At 39.6% G+C, this 17,618-nt stretch overlaps 1 protein-coding gene across 1 annotated transcript in view; it reads right to left on the reverse strand.

Annotated features, from left to right (window-relative positions):
* The window catches only part of kcnj3a (potassium inwardly rectifying channel subfamily J member 3a), a 93,593-nt gene extending 84,391 nt beyond the window's left edge, over positions 1-9,202 (reverse strand). The window contains exons 1-3 of the mRNA XM_056252240.1: positions 9,133-9,202; positions 6,103-6,771; positions 4,351-4,567 (exon numbers count right to left, since the gene is read on the reverse strand). Of these exons, the coding sequence (XP_056108215.1) occupies positions 4,351-4,567; positions 6,103-6,765 (880 nt within the window). The 5' untranslated portion in view covers positions 6,766-6,771; positions 9,133-9,202. The remainder of the gene's footprint in view (positions 1-4,350; positions 4,568-6,102; positions 6,772-9,132) is intronic.
* Between the last annotated feature and the right edge of the window lie 8,416 nt (positions 9,203-17,618).

Here is a 17,618-nt window from a genome sequence, read left to right on the forward strand (position 1 = left end):
CTAGCGCTGATGAAAGCCGACTGTGTTGTCGCCTCGCGTCGGGGTAAAAAGCTGCACTTGAATACACCGAGAGAACTACTTTGATGACTTCGCTTGCTGTTTTGCTATTATTCTCGTTCATTGACTTTTTCACTAAGCTGAACAGCCAATCAGAGGTCCCTCTTTCCAACATGTCGAATCGGCCGAAACAAAGCTGACGAGGACCAATTTCAGCCGACGGCACGGACCATGCGGAACACACCGAGGAAACTTAGTCGGCCGACGCACAAAAACTGCCCGACGGCCGACCGCTTGGTGTGTTCCAGGCTTAAGTTGTTTTTCTGTTTTTTCATGTAATCCTAGAAGGACTCGATGGTGGTGAGATCAGATCAGATACTAACGTGCCTAAGACTTTTGCACAGTGTATATATATATTAGAGCTTCACACTTAATCATTTAAAGATCGCAATCTCGATTCAAACACCCACGCAATATCATTCCTAAGTGACAGCGATTCGCCTGTGTCTATTAAACTTTTGACAAAATCATACCGGAACATTCAAATCTGTGTTCGCGCTGCCGGTGAGCCAGAGAGAACGGTGGTTATGTATAGCCTAGGTATGAAACAACTTCACAAACAGTATTTTTAACCACACAGTTGTTATTTCTGTTATAAATATTCATATTGACACAGAAGAACTGAGATAAAAGTATATAGTTCGGATATAAACACTGATGTCTACGGAAGCTATCAAAATAGAGTAAATCACCTTTAGAAAGTAACATGGCGCTTCAAATAACAATTGTATCGATTACATCGTTACGCCACTAGGTGGCGAGAAGGGACAATAAAAAAAATGTATTTGTCATTGAATCATTCATTTCAGATTCATTAAAAATAGGTTGATTTTTTTTTTTTTTTACTTTAAAATAATGGTCCTGGGGCCTGATGTATAAACGTTGGGCCCGCACATTTCAATGCTTTTTTGTGTGTACGCAACGTTTATACATCAATTTTCCACGCAAACATGCTGTGTTTTAATGGTTTAACTACAGCGAGGATTGCTTGGCGCATGATAATTCTGCTTTGAGTTGTGTTTTAAATAGTAGATCTAACAAAATATTTTCACAGGAATAATGATGCACAGTTAATCCGTAATATATAGACAATATATAGTTCATATATAGTGAATGAATAATGTAATGTAAAAAAATAAATGTTCTTCCTTAAAATACAGGGTGCATAAGTCAGGACACCCCAATGTTAAATTCCCATAGAGGCAGGCAGATTTTTTTTTTTTTTTAAAGGCCAGTTATTTCATGGATGCAGGGTACTATGCATCCTGATAAAGTTCCCTTGGCCTTTGGAATTAAAATAGCCCCACATCGTCACATACCCTTCACCATACCTAGAGATTGGCATGGGGTACTTTCCATTAGATCATTTCTCAATGCAAATCAAACCTAGCTATTAGGCTTACTGAAATAAAACCATGCCAATCTCTAGGTTTTAGTTTTTAAAATGTTTTGTCAATGATGAGCCGAGTCAGACAATTATTTAAAATAAGGCCTATCTGTTTACATTAAAAATCTTAGATTGAGAATAACTCTTCTCTGAAAACTTTCACTGAAATGTTTTCTATACGATATTGATTTATTTATTCTAAAACAAGGCAAGGATACTGAATGATTTTTAGTAATGTAATGTAACGGCACATAGACAGTCCTTATCTCATATTTTCCTAATGTCTTGTGTTAAACATGGTATCACGTGGATGGGAATATGCATGGAAATGATATGCAGATGATGTTATGCATAGTAACGAGGCGAAGTAAGCTCAATATATGGTTATTTCAGACTGGGTTTTATACAGGGAATTTTGCACAGGTTCTGGCGTACGCAGGGTTTTATAAATCTGAAAACTTTTGTGTATACGCAAAATCTAGCTTTTGTGTCTATGCACACTTTTAGGATGACATACGTAAAATGTTATACATGAGGCCCCTGGAGGAGGATAACGAGATATTGGAAAAGAGTACTGTATTTGAGACTCCTTTGGGTTGTTGACAAAATGGCAAATCTGTTAACATAAAGGCATTATCAATAAGCCGGCATGCTATTAGTCACCAGTTTTTTTTTTAACACTATTAGATCGAAAACTCGTAGTGCTGGCCAACCTCCAAAAATCCAACAGTACTATTTTATGTTTTATAATAATCTCAATAATCCTAAATAAATAGAATATAATTATAAAACGGACAACCACCCGTTAAAATTAGCTTTATATAGTATTTTCAAAAGCTAAGGCAAATAAAGTGTGTTCCAGAATGCAATACGAGTGCTTTACTTTTTTTAAACCTATTAAGCTCTGAACTTTTTTATTACCTTAAACAAAAAAATAAAGGTAAATTGTAGCACACTGAGAGCTAAATGGACATAATAAACAACAATCAAATAAATATGAAAATCAGATATACTGTAGTGTAGGACATACTGTCATTTTGATTTTAATACATGTGCGTGAACTACTGAGCCTAGTTAAATGTTATCTTTTCATCCTAAGGGATACACACTGACACCACACTGGTTTTACCAACTTCCCCAAGCAGCATGTCTACAATTAAACTTCATTGCTGATCAATAGAAAAAAATCAATCATGTGCACTTCAAGGCCAGTGAGACCCAATGCCTTCTATTTTAGTAACTCGCTTTAACAGGATGTGGTAGTCTTTCTAAGTGAATAAACAGTACAATGTCCCTTGTTCTTGTGCATGCAGCTTAAGGCTGGAATACTCTACACAACTTTTAAAATCAGAACAGATATGGACAGAAGGTCAGAACATATACACTTGCTGACTTTGTAAATGGTTACAGCATACCTGTCAACACTCCCGTTTTTCCCGGGTTTCTCCCGTTTTTTAGCCCTATCTCCCGGACCCCTCCCGGTTTGTTATTTCTCCCGGGAAACTCCCGTAATTTGCATGGCCCAAACTCCTTTATGAATAATCGGACCAATATGTTTGTCTAATGTTGACCACTTGCCAGATCTTGTATTAAATGCATTATATTCACACAATTAGGGGTGTAACGGTACATGTAATCGTATTGAACCGTTTTGGTGCGAGTTCGGTACGCATTCAAACCGAACGATTCCTTGGACCATTTTTCTGCCGACAAAATCCGCGCTGGCGAGACGGCGCGACCACCACAACGTTGCACAACATCAAATGGCAAACGTAATGAAAGCGGAACGAAACTGCGCTACTCATTATATTGTGCTTCACGGACACGGACCGTTTATCAGTTCGGACCAGCAACATCTGTGCAGCGCGAGCCGATCTCGATCAAACACAGCGTTAAGAGATCCAGTGAAGAAAACATTTGAGTTCGCCACTGAAGTAATAACATCGCTGCGAGATCTAGTGAGAAGCATTCACATTTCTCCATTATTAACCGTGGATCTCTATTAGATCAAACAGGGCTGACGTGGAAACCAGGAGAAACATTGTGCCGTGAATGATCTAGTTATAGGTTTTAAGTCCACAGATCAGCAACATTCACCATGGATTTACTGTAGTAACACTGTCTGTAACCAAGTTTGGCTGGAATAGTGAAATGCTTTCAAGTACTTCACACATCTTTTTCCAGCACTTCAAAACTCAAATATTATCTAAATATTATATATATAAATATAGGCCTATATTTAAATGTTATTTTTAATGTGATGACCAAACATTATTTGTTCATCCTTCAAAGATTACCCCCATTTATAAACTTGAACGTTTCAAGATGTAGGAAAACTCAAACTTATTTAAAAATAAAAGTCCCCTATTTTTTCTTTTAATAAATAGTAAATTTTACTAATAGTAATAGTAAAAAAAAGTACATTTTGTAACCCAAACCCCCCAAAAAAAAAAAAATTTAGTAAATTTTATCACCCCCCCCAAATCTCCCGGATTTTGAAAACCAAATGTTGACAGCTATGGGTTACAGAGATAATCTGAACATCACACTCTAAATGACGGATGATCACACACTGTCTACCAGTCATGAAAAAGAAATTACGCAGAAACATGCACTTAGTTTTTTAAGAGACGCATGGAAAATGAAAACGACGTGTTCTAAAATCAGCTCAAAATATCAATATGTCTGATATCCTCTGATGGATGGGATGAAAATCTGAAGCTAAAAAAGTCTACTGCCCAGAATAGTTACAACTAGGGTTGACTCATCCAGACTGTAAATCAGGGCAAAAACCAGGGCAAAGGTTGTGTAGTGTATTCCATCCTTTACATTTCAGAGGCCTTTTAAATTTAAAATCAAAATGCGAAAGACAATACAAGATTAAAGTAGCAGACAAAATAACTTACCGGTCGTTTCAACAATACCCTCCAGAATCACAACTATTTCGAACTGTTCCGTCTGCATGGATCGCTGCGAGAGCTCATAGAAGGGGCTCTTGGTGTCGATCACATGACAGATTGTGAGTGGTGACACGAGAAAGAGTTGGTCCGCTCCGGTGCTGAAGCCCACATCCAGCTCCAGCTGATCCAGGGGGAGGAACTCGCCCTCGGGCGTCTGTCGGGACTGCAGGAGCGAGAAGAGGGGAGACGGGGCGTAAACATCGCTTTACAAACTGTACGGTGAAGTGAGCTGTGAGGACAGACAGTCAGTCATCAAAGGAGAGACAGGTAGGAAATCAAATTAAAGTTCAACGTTTACAATAAAGGAACCAATGTTATATTTTTATTTTAGTTTTAGTTTTTGATGTCAGGGAGATACTATGCAGCATGTCTCCTGGTTATTGTACGAGATTTTGGCCGGTGTATTTAAATATAGGCCTGCATATAAGGCAGCCATAACCCATCTGGGTCTAAAGGACTGAAAACACATTATTTTGAAGTTATTTTTTTTTTACACTGTTCTTACTGACATCTTTAACATTTAAATTAAATAAAATCTCTTTTTTTTAATTAAAAGAGAGGATGTCAAGTATCACATCCAAGCATTAGCTGAGTCTCTAGATGGACAACAGAGGGCAGAGTAACACTTTCCATTACAGTACTCATATCAGACATATTTCAGGTAAATATTGATACAGCAGCACTAATAAAGTTTAGCAGCTACAGTATAGAAAATAACCACCGGTCAAAAGTTTGGAATATTTATTTTATGTATTAAAAGAAGTCTCTTATGCTCACCAAGGCTGCAATTTTTTGGTTTGCAAATAAATACAATAAAAATACAATTAAACCAGTAAATTAATTGTGAAATATGATTACAATTTAAAATAACTGTTTTCTATTAGAATATATATTTTAAAATGGCATTTATTTCTGTGACGGTTGTGTGGAAAGAAACCATGATAAAGAAATTTTCAGGATTGTTTAATGAATATGAAGTTCAAAAGAACAGCATTTATTTGAAATAGAAATATTTTGTGACATTTTAAATGTCTTTACTGTCAATTTAATGTGTCCTGGGCTGGCTGAATAAAAGTATTATTATTTTTATTTTTTCATTTTTTATCTTTGCCAAACTTTTGAATGGTAGTGTATCACAGTTTCCACAAAAATAACAAGCAGCAAAAACTGTTTTTAACATTGATGCTAATGTTTCTTGAGCAGCAAATCAGCATATTAGAATGCTTTCTGAAGGATAATGACACTGAAGCCTGAAGTAATGATGCTGAAAATTCTGATTTGCCAGCAGGAATAAATAACATTTTAAATAAGTTATTTTAAATTGTAAACATATTTCACAATATTTCTGTTTTTTTACTGTATTTTTGATCAAATAAATGCAGTCTTTGTGAACATAAGAGACTTATTTTATAACATTAAATTTAAAACATTTTAATTATTCCAAACTTTTGACCAGTAGAGTTCATGTTTTGAAATATATGCCAACACAAATGATTAAAACATTTTGTTTTCTCTACAGTGTCCATATTAGACAGAGATAGTTGCAAACACACAAAAAGTATATTTACATGCAGCTTCACAACATTATATTAGGCAACACATTACTGTATTTACATGCTGTTAATGTATATATATATATATATGTAGTTAGTTAACAAGTTAACAATTTCTCAAATGTGACAAAAGGCAGGCTATTACCTTGAGTATTTTGCATCGGATCTGTGCTGAAACCATGTGACTATTGCGCAGATTTCCCACCCTGAACATCAGCGTGAGTTTGCCGTCACGCATTGAGATGACTGCGTTTTCACTAAACATCAGAGTCTCTGCCCTCTTCTTCGGTTGAGACATCTTAATAAACATACAGCCTATTAAAAAGGCATCCACTATGGAGCCCAGGATAGACTGAAATAGGAAGAGAATGATTCCTTCTGGACATTTATCGGTGATGTATCTGTGGCCATATCCTATAGTGGCCTCTGTCTCAATGAAGAAGAGGAAAGCAGAGGGAAAGTTATAGACGTTGGCCACGCATGGCGTGTACTTCTCATCGTGGACTCGGTACAGGTCACCTCTGATGTATGCAATGATCCACCACATTGAAGCCATGAATAACCAGGCCACTGTGTATGTGAGGATGAAGATGAAGAGGTTCCATCGCCATTTGAGGTCTACTAAAGTTGTGAATAAGTCTGAAAGATATCTGCTGGTCTCTCCACCCAGGTTTCCATGCTGAACGTTGCATCGTCCATTCTTGTCCACGAATCGCTGTCGTTTCCTCCTCTTGTCCTTCTGATGGCTGGAGGATTTGGTGGTCACTACCTCATAGTCGCTTCCAAATTTCTTACGAAGTGCAGACATTTTATCCTGCAGAGACAGCAGTAAAACTATCTTGACTGTCTGATATTTTAGCAGTGTATTAGACCTGTCATGACCTTTTCAGTGAATAAAGATGTTATGAGTAAAACCAAAATAGAAGAGACTGAAAGTTAGTTGTCACATGAAGAAGTTATCACTTGGTCTTTATCTCTTACCGTACAAGCTTCTGTGTCAAAAGTCAAATTACTGAAAGGCTGATATGTCAGGTGGGGGCAAGTTTTCACGCGTGTTTTATTGTAAATGTATTCAGGTTGATTTATTACAATTTCACTGGAACAGTGGTTTTATAGGTTACAGTTTATTTTAATATTACACAGATACGTAGGGTACAACAGGGCTAAAGGCTCCACGGGTAAAAGGCTCCCTTGATTTTATTTTCCTCTAAACCAGTAGATGGCACAAAAAACTTGCGCAGCACTTTCCAAAACATACGCTTTTCAAGATGCACGTGGAAATTTGGCTGATCCCTGACATGATTGTTGGCAGCAAAGTTGATTCTGCGATAATTTGATATATTAATATGGTAACATTTGATGTTAGCAGCAAATGAGAATAATTTAAATTATTGAATATATTTTGAGACAAATGTCTTCTTAATGATTTTCAATTAAAGCAATAGTTTTTCAATAACGGAAGAATATGTAAAAGTATGGTATTTGGGGTAAAAGGCATAATAATCAACATGATAATAAAGAGCTGGCTGACTTTTCCATTTGTTGACATGACATGGTTAGATTGAGATAGTATAGTATCATATATTAAGTTGGGTGTTCTCCTTAGAGATAATCACCATAATTATAATCAAACCATCATATTTAAAAATATGATATTAATCACATCATATAATAAAATATGATTTAATGTTACTACTCTAAATCTATATATCTCATTCAATGCTTTCAGGATCTTTACTTTTAAAATAATTTTGTTTATGCATTTTTAAAATATATTTTTATATTAAGTGTATATTTTAACGACAGTGTATTTATTGAACAAAAAAATAATTATTTTATTATCAAAATAAATAGAAAATAGTGCAAACTTTGCTAAAGTGGTTATTTTGAACAAGTACTAACTTAGACATTGTTAAAACGTATAATTTTAGCTTACATATTTGTATAAATAATGTGTGCCTTTTGCCCCATGCTGGTAAGCCACATGGGGTGTGTGGTAAAAGGCCCCCCTCAGCACCTCATACATTTATACGATTTTTATACAAAATAAATCACTTTTAGGATTTATTTTCAGACAAAATCTGTTGCTCCATTAATGTTCAATACAAGCATATATTTTTATGCAAATAATACACTATGGGAATACTGAAAAGCACATTTTTTCTTTAGCCCCGTTGGAGCCAACTAATATATATATATATATATATATATATATATTAGTTGGCTCCAACGGGGCTAAAGAAAAAATGTGCTTTTCAGTATTCCCATAGTGTATTATTTGCATAAAAATATATGCTTGTATTGAACAAAAACATTGTATTGAGGAAAAAACAAAAAAATATAAACATAAAAAAAATATTAAATGGTAAAAATGTATTTTGGTGTATTATATGTACAAGTTTGCTATAGTAATAACAACAGTAAATGATGGATAATTATAAGCAAGTAATCCTAAACAAACCCCAACCCTAAAACTAGTATCTATGTTTTATATATATATATATATATATATATATATATATATATATATATATATATATATATATATATATATATATATATAAAACATAGATACTAGTTTTAGGGTTGTAAAACTAAAACTAGTATCTATGTTTTATATATATATATATATATATATATATATATATATATATATATATATATATATATATATATATATATATATATATATATATATATATAAAACATAGATACTAGTTTTAGGGTTGGGGTTTGTTTAGGATTACTTGCTTATAATTATCCATCATTTACTGTTGTTATTACTATAGCAAACTTGTACATATAATACACCAAAATACATTTTTACCATTTAATATTTTTTTTATGTTTATATTTTTTTGTTTTTTCCTCATTGGCTGTTTCATTAACTGTTTTTGCTCCACAATTTTTTAATTGGTTACATTTTGTAAAACCTAAATAGCCTTAGAAACATTTTTGTGGAAGATAGCTTTTGTACTTTAGATAGAAGAAAGTTAAAGTATGGACGGCAGATTCCATGGTTATATCCATAATTAACCCCTTGGCGGTGGAAATATTCAATTCATAAAACATAAACATTGACTTTCAAAACCTGAGAAATAGTCAGAGGAAATTGTAACGATAGACCTGGACTAATGAAAATTTGAAAAATAATAAGAAAAGACAATAGTCTTACCTATATTTCACCATACAGTGATTTCTCCTCTCTTCTCATTACCTGCGTATCATCTCAGTTTAAAGGGAAGCAGTCGTTTGTTTATTTACGGAAAAGGAGTAAAGAGACATGTTCCTTCGTTGGAGATGAAAGCAGGAAACTCTCCACAGGCGCTGTCCAGCGGCTCGGGTCCTGAAACACTCAGTCTGTCTTCACTCATCTGTTCATTTGAGTTTCACAAACCGATGCTCAGAGTTCTGGATGAATTTCGTCAGTCCGATCACAGATTAGCGCATCCGTCTGTCCAGCGATTTGCCCAACAATTGATGGATACAAAAAACTAGTCTAGATGCGTTTCAACATCTGGCTGGATTTTCTCCACCTCTGTATGTTCACCAGTAGAACATTTGCAACTTAATCAGATTATGTTGCTCAGAGCCTGTGTGGTGAACCCAAACTGACGGGCGCGCCTCGGACAGACAGATTTACAAAATGTTTTGCTCGCAAACCCAAAGCTCTTTTGTTCCTGTGTTATCTAGTTCGTTGCAAGAGAATGAAATAAAATAGCCGAAATGGTTGCAGGGACGGCCAGGGTGTCCTTCAGACCCCTCAGCGCGAGTGTGTGAGGCTGCTCTTTGTCTCTTCAGTTCCCCTGTACACTGAGCGTTTCTCTCGCAGCGTCTGAAGCTCCTCGCAGGATACTGAGGTGTGTGTTATTCAACAGGGGAGGGCGGAACTTCACAATGACAATTCGCGTTTATTGGCTAAGGAAGTTATAAATACAAGGAATTTGGCTTTAGTTATTCATGATAGTGCAAACAATCAATATACCATACACATGCCAGTATTCAGTACATGCACAACAAATACAATGTAATGCACTATAATAGGGATGTGTGGTGTAAAGCAGAGGTCATCAACCTTTTTAAGCCCAAGATCCCTGACCTCGGCCTTGATGAAAGGCGAGAGCAATGGAAGAGTTGAGCGGAAAAAAAAAACAAATAGCCCAGATTGCACTTATTTAATTGTGTTTGAATTTCAGATTTTTTTTTTTTTTTTTTTTTTTTTATTGATGCAACCACTTAGTGAGCAGATCATTGAAGTGCCACTGTTCACTTTCATGCTTATCCACTGAAGCTTCTGAATTTATTAGGCTACATGTACCATTGTCATTTTATAAACTAGAACTTAAAATGTGTGCGAACAAAATTCTCAATTAAGCTAAGTGCAGTTCTATGTCCCATCCCATCTTATGCAGCATTATTTGTAAAACTACTATAAATCATGATACTACCATAACTTAAACAATTGAGTAGCCTATTAAAAAAATGTATAGTGCACTGTAAAAATAGAGTACTAATATTTATGTCTTCACTTCGTAATTTTCAAACTTTAAACAATCAAGCTTTTATTGTTGCCGGTTTTCCGGCACATAGGCCTATGCTGCCGGTTTCAGAGTGAAGCAAGTAGCCTAATTTATATGCTTGCAACTCATGATTTGGTGTTTCAGCGCCTTAGAGAGGCTCGATGGACAGTAAATTAAACAAATATAGTCAAGCATAATGTAAGCTATTTGTGTATTTTATTTTTCCATTTTTTTCGGGAGCTCAGATCTAGGCTACCAGTCGATCGCAATCGATGGTTGGCGACCAATGGTGTAAAAATATATAAACAGTAATTAATAACTTAGTTGACATTAATTCAAAAGAATACACGTTCCTGATCTTAACTTTATGTATACACACTTTAAAGTAAAGGTTCTTTATTGATATCTATGGATACATCCTTTAACGTCCATGGCACGTTTTTATTGGACAAAAGGTACTTATAGCGGAAAAAGATTCTTCCGATTATTAAAATGTTATTTTGTGTTGAGATAAGTTATCCAGTTATCCAAATGCAATACACTGCACATCAGATGCATTTGAGTCTTCACATCCGTGCAGCAATGGTACAGAATAAATGAAGGCTACACACACACACACACACACATTCATGGATTACTCCAAATGCAACTGAACATCAGGGACGTTTTTATCCTCTTTGCATTCAGCATATTCACCTTAAGCAAATTATGGTTTCTGGTTACACAACAAATCAAACACACTAATGCTGAAAACCTTTGAATCAAGCAACATCAGAGATAAAGCATGATTTATGTTATAGTCTGTTGTCAGATTGCTATAATCTTTCTTTTATCAAGATCAAACATATTGTTGTTGTTGTGTGTGTGTGTGTGTGTGTCTATTAATAGCTTGTGTGGATGCCAAATGTAATTTACCCATCAAAGGAGAGCGATGACCAGCCACCTGCCTGACATATCGCTGTAGTCTACCTGCCTAATTTGATTTGTGTTGACAGTCTGATTTACTGAGGCCTTTTGAGGATGTAGATTTAGACACGTTAAAGAATCTCAATACTTTCTGTAAACAGAAAAGCTCTTTGGATTACATCTAGCCTAAGTGAGGCAGTCAGCTGAAATGATCTTTTCTATCATAGAGTCGTTTACACATTTTTTCCTTCTGAAATGTGTATATATATATATATATATATTGTACATACATTATCTTGATTTATCAAGGCAGTAACAGCATATTTACACTAAAATTGTTTTTATGTTGTGTGTGTGTGTTCCAGGTAAACCCTATATGAGGACAAAATGTCCCCACAAGGACAAGGATTTTGGATATTGCCATCTTTGTGGGGACATTTTGTCCTCATAACGTAGGGTTTACCTGGACCACATGGGGACATTTTTTGGTCCCCATAAGGAAAACAGCTTATAAATCAGACTAAATTATGTTTTTTTAAGGTTTATGATGGGTAGGTTAGGGGATATAATATACAGTTTGTAGAGTATAAACACCATTATGTCTATGGAAAGTCCCCATAAAACACGAAAACACAACGCCCTTGTGTGTGTGTGTGTGTGTGTGTGTGTGTGTGTGTGTGTGTGTGTGTGTGTGTGCGTGTGTGTGTGCGCGTGTATATACCTTGTGTCACAAATCAAGAGAAATTTTCCATTCCACTACACCTGTAAAAATGAGCAGCAGCTCTTCCCATCATTCAAGGACAAATAGATTATTGATCTACTTGTTAAAGCAAGACACAATAACCGCTGAAACTGACTCAGAAGTTTAGCTACTGGAAGTATAGTAATAGCAATATGAATGCTGTCTTTACATCAAAGCTAAAAAACAAATTCTGATTTATCTGCCTCTCTCTGTCTGTTTTTTCCTTTTAGATAGAGACAGACTTAGCTTCATTGACATGACGCATATTGTGCCACTGAGAAGTTGTCACCAGAGTTATATCTCAGTAACTGGAAGGTTTTGAGTCAAACGTCCAATTACAGAAATGTCAGTTGTCAAGAAGTGTTTTTTTTTTCTATATTGGTTTCAAACAATTAAGTATTAAATTACAATATCTTTAATGAATTTTGATCTCCAAACCCGCAAAACCGCAGTGGTGTTCAAACAAGAGATTATAATGAAGATAACTTTTAAATGAAAATGTTATGCTTGACTGTTTTCATGACAAGGGATTATTTTTTTTATTTTTTTTATTACCAATTTTTTTGCTTTATATTTTTATTACTGTTTATGTTTGGCTGAAAAGTCTTTGGTTGAGTAGATTTAAATAGGCTTTAAAATATTCCATTGTGACATCTTACACTAAAAGAAAAGAAACCAGATTATGTTTAGGTAAATCTCTTTGCTGGCTGTGCATTTCTTTCTCTCTCACCAAAAAAAAAAAAAAAACCAATGATCTCTTTGTCCCATTGTGCGACCTGGGGCCTGTTTCAGAAAGGAGGTTAAGTGAAAACTCTGAGTATGTTAACCCTGAAATGAGGGAAACGTCTCAGGTTACGACTGTAACCGTAGTTCCCTGAGAAAGGGAACGAGACGATGCGTCACTTGACGCTTTGGGAACGCCCCCAGCGTGCATGCGTCTGAGCATCAATGTCAACTAGTCCAATGGAAAGAATGAGCGTCACGGGCGGGTGACGTCATGACCAGGAAGGGATAAAGGCTCACCCGGTGAAACGCGGCATTAGCTTCAAAAAGTCGAAGCAAGCCGATCACAGGGAAGCAGGAAGTATGGCAGGGTGACGCATCGTCTCGTTCCCTTTCTCAGGGAACTACGGTTACAGTCGTAACCTGAGACGTTCCCTTTCGAGGGAACTCTCGATGCGTCACTTGACGCTTTGGGAACGAGAATACCCAAAACGCCAGAATTCCAAGTACCTGAGTGTCAGTCTGTTGAAACTAAGCACTAAGCACCTGAGAACCTGGGGCAGCATCCAGGTCTAAGCTGTAAAACCTAACGAATGTGAGCGGTGAGGACCAGCCTGCCGCATCACAAACGTCTTGAAGAGAAACTCCAAATAGTAAGGCTTTAGAGGCCGCCATACCCCTCGTAGAATGAGCTCTGACCGCCAAAGGACACGGCAGGTCAGAGTACTCGTATGCAAGTGAAATAGCCTCAACTATCCACTTACTAACCGTCTGTTTAGAAGCAGGAAGACCCTTCTTAGGTGATCCAAAGCAAATAAATAACTGGTCGGACTTCCTCATTGACGATGTCCGATGAACATAAGTATCCAGTGCTCGCACTGGACACAAGAGGTTCAGCCTTTCCTGGTCCGCAGATGTAAAAGGAGGAGGACAGAAAGCCTGCAGCACAATAGGCCTCGGAGTCAAGGTCGGCACCTTAGGGACGTATCCCTGTTTTGGATATAAGAATGCCTTGACCATCCCCGGTGCAAACTCAAGGCAAGTGGGGGAAACCGAAAGGGCCTGAAGGTCTCCAACTCTCTTAAGGGACGAAATAGCTAGCAGAAAGATAGTCTTAAAGGTAAGAAACTTCTCTGAAACCGAATCTAAGGGCTCGAATGGAGCCCTAGACAGGCCTTCTAGTACTAAAGCAAGATCCCAAGCTGGCACCCTAGTGCGAGTTGCAGGCCTTAGCCTCAAAGTGCCACGAAGGAAACGTGTAATCAGGGGGTCTCGACCCAACGATGTACCCCCCACCAGGGCGTGGTAAGCCGCAATGGCCGCCACGTAGACCTTGAGCGTGGAAGGACATAGACCTGACGTAAAGCGCTCCTGCAGGAACTCGAGTACTGTGTTCACAGAACAGTTAACTGGATCCCACTGATGTCGGTGACACCATACAGAAAAAACTCTCCATTTAAGCGCATATAGTTTCCTAGTAGCTGGAGCTCTGGAGCTTAGAATGGTCTCAGCAGCCTCAGCTGAGAGACCACTCTCTATGAGTTGGGCCCCCTCAGAGGCCAAACCCACAGGTTCCAAATTTCTGGTCGAGGGTGAAATATTGTGCCCCCGGCCTGAGACAGAAGGTCTCTCCTGATCGGGATCTCCAAGGGAGGACCGTCTAAGAGATGGATCAGGTCCGCAAACCAGATCCGACTCGGCCAGCGTGGTGCTACTAGCAGTAGGCTTATTCCGTACTGGCGGACTCGTTCCAGAACTCCTGGGAGCAGAGCAACAGGGGGAAATGCGTACAGACTTAGCCTCGGCCACGTCTGCACCATAGCATCCAGCCCCAGGGGGGCTGGGTGAGTAAGGGAGAACCAAAGTGGACAGTGCGTCGTATGCTGAGACGCAAACAGATCCACCTCTGCTTGGCCGTAAAACTCCCAAATTTTCTCCACCGCCTCGGGGTGGAGTCTCCAGTCCCCTGGCCTCAGCTCCTGCCTCGACAGGATGTCTGCCCCAATATTCTGGTCCCCAGGAATATACACTGCCCTCAGGGAGAGTACCTTCCCCAGAGACCACAGGAGGATCTGGTGCGCCAGCTTGCAAAGCGGACGCGAACGCAGACCCCCCTGACGGTTCAGATAAGAGACCACCGATGTGTTGTCTGTACGGACGAGCACATGATGGCCCCTCAGGTCTGGGAGGAATTGCTTCAACGCATTGAAGACGGCCATCATCTCCAGGCAATTTATGTGCCAAGAAAGATGATGACTCCTCCACCGACCCTGAACCGAGCGGCCTTCCATTACCGCTCCCCAGCCGGTGAGGGAAGCATCTGTCGAGATCGTAACTCGATGGCAGAGAGCTCCCAACACCGGACCCTGGGTTAAGAACCAGTGTTTTCTCCATATAACCAAGGCACGAAGGCATCGCCGCGTGATCTTGATCATACGAAGTGGGTTTCCCCTCGGGGAGAACCCTCTGGTCCTGAGCCACCACTGCAAAGGTCTCATGTACAGCAGGCCAAAAGGAATCACGTTGGACGCTGCCGCCAAAAGACCCAACAGTCTCTCGAACTGTTTTACAGTGCGTGACTGGCCTAGCTTTAGCTCTTTGGTGGCTGTCAGGATAGCAGCTACACGAACGGGCGATAGAGTGGCCCGCATCGTCACTGAATCCCATACCACACCAAGGAAAGTGGTTCTCTGTACTGGAGAAAGCACACTTTTCTTGGCATTGAGCCTCAACCCCAACATCTGCATATGAGCGAGAACGACACCTCGGTGCCGAACCGCCAACTGCTCTGATTCCGCTAGAATCAGCCAGTCGTCGATGTAGTTCAGAATACGTATGCCCTGAAGCCTGAGAGGGGCTAGAGCTGCATCCACGCATTTCGTGAACGTGCGGGGTGATAAAGCTAGACCGAAAGGAAGAACCCGATATTGGTATTCTTTGCCCCCGAAAGAAAACCTTAGGAACTTCCAGTGCTGAGGGAGGATGGAGACATGGAAGTAAGCGTCCTTCAGATCTATCGTGACAAACCAGTCCTCGGATCTGATTTGAGTCACGATCTGCTTGAGTGTCAGCATCTTGAACTTGAGTTTCTGTACTGAACGATTTAACAGACGAAGATCTAAAATGGGACGCAACCCTCCATCCTTTTTTGGAACAATGAAATAACGGCTGTAAAAACCCGACTCTCTGTCGGGTGAGTACACCTGTTCTATAGCTTCCTTTGCTAACAGGGCCTTTACCTCTTGCTCCATTACCAGAGCCTGCTCGGGATGCACCACTGTGGGCAGCACCCCGTTGTAACGAGGAGGACGAGAACCAAACTGGATTCTGTATCCTTTCTCTACAATCTGCAGGACCCAACGAGAAATATTCGGCAGAAGCTTCCACGCTGCCAGAAAATTTACTAAGGGAACCAGCCTCTCGAGGCTGGTCTCTGGTGTTATCGAGACGGCTAATTCCGGAGCCTGAAACATAATGGCAGGAACTACCTGAACTGGCCGCTCTAAGGCCCCCCTCAGAGGGCGCGAAACCGATGCTGTGCCGCAGCATAGCATCAGGGACTCGCTGGAGACCGCTGCGCCCTGAAGCACCGAGGGTGGCAGGGTTGGCAGAACGGTCTCGTGAGGACCCCGAAATGGAACGGGCACCGTATAATGAGGTGTACACCGCTCCACTTCGGTCGGGGCTGTCCTCACAGGCCTGATGCATGAACATCAGGACCTTTTTTTTTTAACCGAAGCCTTCTTCGCCTGAAGAACGGTCCTCAGATCCGGCTTCGACTTAGAAGACTTCGGTTGAGAGGGTTGCGTCCGTCTCCAGTCTCTACGTGGAGGTGCACGAGACGCAACACTCTCTTTCTGATGCACACGATATGATGAGCTCGACGGCTGGGGCTGCTCACGCCCAGCAGCCCCAGGGGGCTGGACCCGGCGAGGGATAAACTTTTTAAAAACGTCAGCTTGTTTCTTTGACTCCTGAAATCTCTCGACGACCGCGTGGACTGCGTCGCCGAAGAGACCAGAAGGTTCAAGCGGAGCATCTAATAAAAAAGCTCGATCTTTTTCTTTAATTTCAGACAGATTTAACCATAAATGTCTCTCAGTAGCTACCAAGGCTGCCATAGACCGCCCAATTGCTCTGGCGGTCTCCTTAGTAGCCCTGAGAGAAAGATCGGTAGCCCGACGAAGTTCACGAATATCGTCATGACTGACTCCCTCACTACTATCCAGATCCCCCAGCAGGTCAGCTTGATAAGCCTGGAGCACTGCCATAGTATGCAGACATGCTCCAGCTTGACCTGCTGCCGTATAAGCTTTGCCCACTAACACCGAAGTGGCTTTGAGCGGTCTAGTGGGCAAAGCCGAGGCTTTCAGAGACGATGCGGGACCAGGGGAAAGATAACTGGCTAAATTCTCTTCCGCCTGGGGCATCGCCTCATAACCATACTCTTTCAGCCCTCTTATTCTCGAATAAGTGTTAACTTGAGGGCTGAAAAGACGTGATGAGTAAGGTTTATTCCACGATTTAGATATTTCATTGTGCAAATCGGGAAAAAATGGAAGCCCTCGTGGTGGAGATAATGTGGTGGAAGATAAAAAGCGCTCATCTAATTTGCTTTTAGGACGAGCGCCCTTCTTCTCAGATGGCCATTCAATATTTAATTTCTCTACAGCCCGCGACATAACATCCACCAGCTCATCATATGCTGGGGAAATAAATTGTGAATCTCTTTCCCCCATGTGTGTGCTTTCACTCTCCAAACTCATCGCA

The sequence above is a fragment of the Rhinichthys klamathensis genome, unplaced genomic scaffold (genome assembly GCF_029890125.1).
Source record: "Rhinichthys klamathensis goyatoka isolate OS25496 unplaced genomic scaffold, OSU_Roscu_1.1 h1tg000093l_1, whole genome shotgun sequence".
Lineage (NCBI taxonomy): Eukaryota > Metazoa > Chordata > Actinopteri > Cypriniformes > Leuciscidae > Rhinichthys > Rhinichthys klamathensis.